The 5,983-nt window shown below is 59.1% G+C and overlaps 1 protein-coding gene across 1 annotated transcript; it reads right to left on the bottom strand.

The window, feature by feature from the left end:
- Positions 1-3,212: 3,212 nt before the first annotated feature.
- On the bottom strand, positions 3,213-4,291 carry LOC113203923 (uncharacterized). The gene is made up of 2 exons (XM_026418873.2): positions 4,121-4,291; positions 3,213-4,043 (listed from the first exon to the last, which is right to left on the bottom strand). The coding sequence occupies exons 1-2, from the start codon at positions 4,166-4,168 to the stop codon at positions 3,294-3,296; spliced, it is 798 nt and encodes a 265-aa protein (XP_026274658.1). The 5' UTR covers positions 4,169-4,291; the 3' UTR covers positions 3,213-3,293.
- Positions 4,292-5,983: the final 1,692 nt, after the last annotated feature.

The raw sequence follows: 5,983 nt of genomic DNA, 5'->3' as shown, positions 1-5,983 counted from the left end.
GTCGCGGACCAGGTTCCGGCACGAGCCGCCAGAGCGCGCGCGCGCCTGGCGCCAGCGTACGCCAGCGGGGGCCGCGGTTAAGTGAGCAAGGGGGGGGGGGGCGTTTGGAACAGGTGTCCACCAGCGGGGCCCCAATAATTCCCGACGTGTAAGTCGCCGTGTTTTTGTTGCAAGCGTCTACCGGCCTCCGTGAGAGCTTGTAGGTCATCCGAGGCATATGCATGGCAGTGATGATTGGCGCGTAACAGACACGTTGATGTTTGCCATGAACATTATCGGTGCGAGATATGAGGGAGGGAACTCCAGGGGGGAGGACCAGCCAGGGCTCGAAACGGCGTTCAAATGAATTGATTACTTCGGAGGCAGACGGAGACAGGACGAACGTTAACGGACCCAAGCCGAGGTTTCGTCTCATGGCACACCACAGACTACCGCTCCAGTTTTTTTCTGCCGTCGTTTTCGGGACGGGCCCTCTATGGGCCCCGCGCGCGGCTCGGAGGGGTGGCAGCGACGCGGGCGGCGGTGGCCCCACCTAGCGGCCACCAGCGGCGGCCACCTGGCGCGCACCGCGAGGCGGTCCCGCCCGCGCCCGAGAGGTGGCGCCACCGTTGGGCGGGAACATTCGACGGGCTCCGCGGGCGCTCGCGGCGGACGGGCCGGGCGGCGGGGCAAGGTGCACGGCAAGGTGCCCCGGTGGTGTGGACACCTGCAGGGCGGGGACTGCAAAGGCGCCTCGTCGACGCCCCGCCCGCGCCACACGGCGAGGAGCTTGTGTCCACGCACGCCTCCCAGCTACACCTTGCTCTCATTACTTATGCATTATTTAGTAGACAATCTCTGAACATGAATTGACATTTGTGATCCAAATACCAAATGGCTGACCAGTCCCGCGAACCGCTTTGGGTATACTGTGCCGTGCGCACGAGTGCAGGCGGGCTTGCCTATCTCCCCTGTCCACGGCGCCTTCACGAGCCGGACGAGAGGGCAACCCGCCCGCACGTAGGAATGCGGTACACAGTATGCCTAAACAAGTGCTCGGGATTAATCAGCTACCTTGTATAAATGACACTGTACCATTATTGCTTGTTGGCATTTATTGGGGCCTAGCCAGCCATCGCCTGTGGTCGAAAAAAACACGGCAGGGCCGTAACGAAGGGAAGCTCCCGATCTCTCCAGGACGTTTCCAGGACAGGGCAGAGAAACGCCAACGATCGATATGGTCGTCGTCGTCTAGGTGATCCGTAAACACGCATCCTGGGGATGCATCCTGCAGGTCCTTAGCGTCCCTTCACCCCTGGAGAGGTAGAGGGTGAGGAGGACAAAATAAAAACAGAGGCGAAGAGAAGACTGCAAGTGCTGCGGAGCGGGGCCCTGAGGACTCCCAAGGCGGCGGAGACTCCGAGGGGCTGGGCTCGGCCGCGAGGGCTGCGCGGCCGGGAAATCTAACCCCGCGGGGTTGACGTCACCAGGTAAAGTACCGTAATAAGGCGCAGTAAACGGGTTTACGGCCTGCTCGTGTCAGTGTGTCTGTGTGTGTGTGTGTGCGTGCGAGCGAGAGAGAGCATGTTTTTTTTATATTTGGTGAGCGTGAGGGCGGGAGCGGGGTCGAAGGGGTGGCAGACTAACTGACACGCGGGAGGGCCCCTGCGGAGGGCTGCTCCTGCACGATCTGTCATTGGGGCAGCCATCGCGCAGGGCGATGATCGCGGCTCGTGCTCGGGTCGGAGGTGAGGAGTGAGAGAGACAGCAACGCTGCTGAGAACGGAAAAAGGCGAGTGGGATATCGTGCGCCCCAACCCAACAACCCCTGGGGCTCATTTACGAATCCAAAGCCCCCCACCCCGAGGAGGGCTCGCACTCGCCACACCACGCCAATCGGGGAAATGGATCGCGCTCTGTTCGGCTCTGCTGCTTTCGCTGTTCTATGAGTTATATTGGGGGGCGGAGGAGACAGACAGACAGACAGACAGACAGACAGACAGACAGACAGACAGACAGACAGACAGACAGACAGACAGACAGACAGACAGACAGACAGACAGACAGACAGACAGAGAAAAGACAGAGAGCGAGAACGAGAGCTCTCCGTCCGTAATATCCGGATGACGGCTAGCTCGGGGGGCGGTGTGGATGGAGTGGAGCAGCGAGGAGAGCGTGTTGATTGGCTGGCAAAGTTTGGTCAGCCCAAGGTGTTGGCACGGCTTGGTACTGGGGCGCCCCACTCCCAGACACGGGCATAACTCCTCGGCAGCCATACTCCACCGACGGCCGCTAGGGGCTAAATTGAAATCACGCCCCTGCGGCTTAGGTGGGGTGGCGGCGGAGCGGCGGGGGGCGAGGGCGGGGGCGGCGCTCTCCCAGACCAAACTGCGCCACTTGACACGTTGCTTGGTGGCGTTGTGGTGTCGGTCGTGCAGCCCCTCCCCCCCCCTTTATCCGTGTGCAACCTAGGGCAAGGCGAGTTTCTCAGTACAACAGAACGGAGTTGGTGTTAGTGTGAAAAATGATGTTTTTTTTTCCCTCCCAGGGGAAGGGATGTCAAGGCTTTTTGCATTTTCACTTTCAAGGCAAGATTATAGATGAGTCGTCACGGCCCGCACGACGCGGCGGGGCGCAAGCGGGGCGGCGTAAACCCGGGGCTGATATACGGTTCGCATGTCGACCTGAGGACGGCTGCAGGCTCTGATAGAAACTGTCACGCAATAAGGGGTCACACGGCCGCAAGGAAGGAAGGAAGAAGGTGCAGCGTGAGCGCGTGTGTGCGTGGGGGAGGGGAGGGGGGGCGGCACTTGGTGGGTAGGATTGGGATCCTTCCGGCCACGAAACCAATCTATCACCTATGTGAGTCCGAGGCACTTGAGATACTGACAAATTCACCGCCTGCAGCGCAATCAGAACTTTCGACCTGAGTCGACGCGAGGAGGTCGACGAGTTGTTAGGCACTATGTGGCATTTCTGTACTGAGATACGCAGAAATGGAAGTGCCCCATTATCGCCCGTGCCAGTATACCAGTCGGGTTTTACGATCCTACTGTACCGCATGCATGCGCGTCTGGGCGGGTTTGCCTACCGTGTCAAAGCATTGCTGTCTAGCGGTCCATGCCTACTAACTACATGCGGGGCACAGGGGCGCAAAAATATCGCGAAACCAAAACCGACTTGTGCACACTGTGTGTAGAGAAAGTAGGGGTTGAGTGATGGCGCTTTGTAGATTGCTAATAATAAAATAATTTACTCCAGACCGTTTATACATATATCACAGTCGCAAAAACTCTCGCATCTCGCACCCCGTCCTACTGGAAAAGCTTGCCCTGGATGCACTTGGCGGTGGCGTCGACGATGGCGGTGGCCTGGGCGGCGCGGCCCGCGGTGGCCTTGGTGTCGCAGAGGGTGGTGAGCGGGGCGAGCGCGCCGGCCTTCACCGCCGCGATCCCTGCGCGGAAGACGGCCTCCGCGACCAGCCCGACGGCCTCCACGTCCAGGGCGGGCGTGGTCGCCGCGAGGCACAGCCCCGAAGCGATGAAGTTGCCCGCCTTGCTGCACTCGGCGACCTGCTTCTTGGCGCGGTCGAGCAGGTCCAGCGCCAACCCGCCGACGTCTGTCACGTCACCGAGGGCCTTCTTGACCTCATCGATCTGGTTAGCGACGCAGGTGCGGGTGTCGTTCTTCAGGCCCTCGATGACCTCGCTGAGCGGCTGCTCCTGCTCGATGCAGTCCCGGATGTCCACGCCGGCCTGCTCCGCCTTCTCGGCGAGCTCCACGACGGTCTGGTTCCACTTGACGGCCGCGTTCAGGGCGGCGTTTTCAATGCCCTGGAGAACACCCTGCAAAGCGTCCTCGACCTTTGCCGTCACCTCGGCGATCTTGACCTCCACGGTGTTCAGCGCATTCTCGATTTTCTCCAGAATGGCGGTCACGTTGATCCAGTTGAACCTGAGGTTGTGCTTGTCCAGTCCGAGGGCCTGCAGATCGGTGTCGTCCAGCTGCTGGAGGGCCTCCGCCCGCTGGGCGAGCAGCGCCGGAGCCGGCGAGGAGAACGCGACCTGCAGGACAAGAGAGCAGCTCAGACTCCGGCCTCTCCGGACTCTCTCCGGCCAAAGTCTGCGACTCGGAAACTCACGGTGAAGAGGACGGCGGCAAACGCCGCGAGGAGGAAGGTCTTGGCCATGTTGACACGAGGTGCTGCTGCACTATGCTGCGATGAGTGACTTCTTGGCCGCGTCTCCTCACTGCTTTTATACGGCGGCCCTTATCGGCCGGGCCGGGGATCTCCGGGGAGCGAGCGCCAAAGGTGGCGGGTACCTTCGGGTACCTTCCGCCGGCGTCACCACCCGCGCCCGGCGGTGCTTTTCCCCGTATCACTGATCTCCGCTTATATTCAGACAGTTGTTGTTATCACAATGCCAAGGCAGAGTTACGTAAAAAGATGGAATAATAAAGCACACAAAACACTCACACACACGTCGCCACACCACCGCGACGGGCTACGATATCACAGGTTCCTCCCGAGAAATCTAGAGAAAACACAACTTTTGGCCCCTCTAGCGCTATGGATTTTTCCATACCCAGAAATCCCAAATTCTTCAGAAAAGAAAAGCCGTGCTCTCGTTCGTAAAGATCATTTTTGTTTGTTACTCCTAGTGCGTTTCGCTTTTCGCTCACGCCCACGCCAAGGGGTGTGCAACTGGCCAAAAAGTGTGTCTAGACTCTCATTGTTTTATATTGTTTGTGATTGTCTCAAATTGCGTGTGATTGTGTTGATTGTGTCATGATTTTTTCTGAATGTTTTTCTCGATGTACACCCGCTTCGGCTCACGCACATTGCAGAGGGGTGGGCGGACTTTGCAAATGATTTTGTTTGCAGAAGAGTTACCTCTCGTCAAAGCACAGCACAACATCCCTTTTCCTAAATAATAATGTTTAATTATCACGAAATATTGTTACCGGCGTGTAAGAGACCTGTGACGTCGTCTCAGGTGTTTGGCGGCTACCGATTACGAATCTCTTTCTGAAAAAAATCAAGCCGCCCTCACGCTCTAGATGTCCTAATTATAATCTAATCCTATAAGCGTCATCAAACGGTGCGATTCCGAAGTCCCCTGTCCCCGTCGGAGATGAGCACGACGCGACGGCCCGCCGTGAAAGCTTTTGACCTATACACCAAAGCAATTAAGACGCACACACGTGCCACGTGCCGAGGCGGCAAAATGTGACGCAGACAAAGCAGAGAGGCACTTGTCCCTTCCTCTATCTCAAGATGAAACAGGCCGACCATTGCACCGAAGTTCAACCACACGCTCTTGAACTTTCTATCGGAAGTGCACTTAAGTTGTTCAATAAACAACACCACTGTTATTCGACACTACTGACTTCCCTGCTGTCTGCTTGCAGGTGTTCGGCCCCCCGGCCCAAGGGTCGCCGCCATGTCGGCCAGGACGACTCGGTCATCCAAGCAACGCTCCGGCAGCCCCTCCGGATCCAGGACCAAGTCGGCGGGCACGGCGAGGACCAAGCAGAGTGCCACCGCCGCGGCCCCCGCCCCCGTCGCCCCGGCCGCCCCTCCCGGAGCCGCCGCCGGCCCCCCTGGCGCGGCCGGCCCCTCCATCCCCGGGGCGGCCGCGCTGCTCAGAAGCGTCTCGCTGTTCCTGCAGAGCGGCCGGCGCACCAGCCGACCGCAGGGGTCGGCGCACCCCGGCCAGGGCGGTGAGTAGCGAGAGTGGCCGCGTGCAAGGGCAGAAAGGGGCCCGCCCTTTGTACGAGGTAGGGGTGGAGGAGAAGGATTTTCCGCGTTCCCGGCGCCCTTTGCCAGTTTCCGCCACTTGCGGCTTGCTCTGGCTGGCGAGACGAAACTACTTTCTCGTTTCGTGGTTATGCAGCACCCAACGCGTTTCAGTTTGACGGTGCGGTGTGAAATCGAGTGCACGAGTTAAAGTTTTTAAGTTTTGTGTGTGGGGGTAGGGGGCGCAAAGTTTTGCATATGTTT

Source organism: Frankliniella occidentalis, unplaced genomic scaffold (assembly GCF_000697945.3).
Source record: "Frankliniella occidentalis isolate FOCC.00 unplaced genomic scaffold, Focc_3.1 Scaffold94, whole genome shotgun sequence".
Lineage (NCBI taxonomy): Eukaryota > Metazoa > Arthropoda > Insecta > Thysanoptera > Thripidae > Frankliniella > Frankliniella occidentalis.
This window is presented reverse-complemented; position numbering and strand designations above follow the sequence as displayed.

What these genes read in the sequence shown, in the direction of transcription:
- LOC113203923 (XM_026418873.2), bottom strand. Translation starts at nt 4,168, where the DNA reads ATGGCCAAGACCTTCCTCCTCGCGGCGTTTGCCGCCGTCCTCTTCACC. An exon ending in TTGCCGCCGTCCTCTTCACC is followed by an intron (nt 4,044 to 4,120) that starts GTGAGTTTCCGA and finishes CTTGTCCTGCAG; the next exon opens with GTCGCGTTCTCCTCGCCGGC.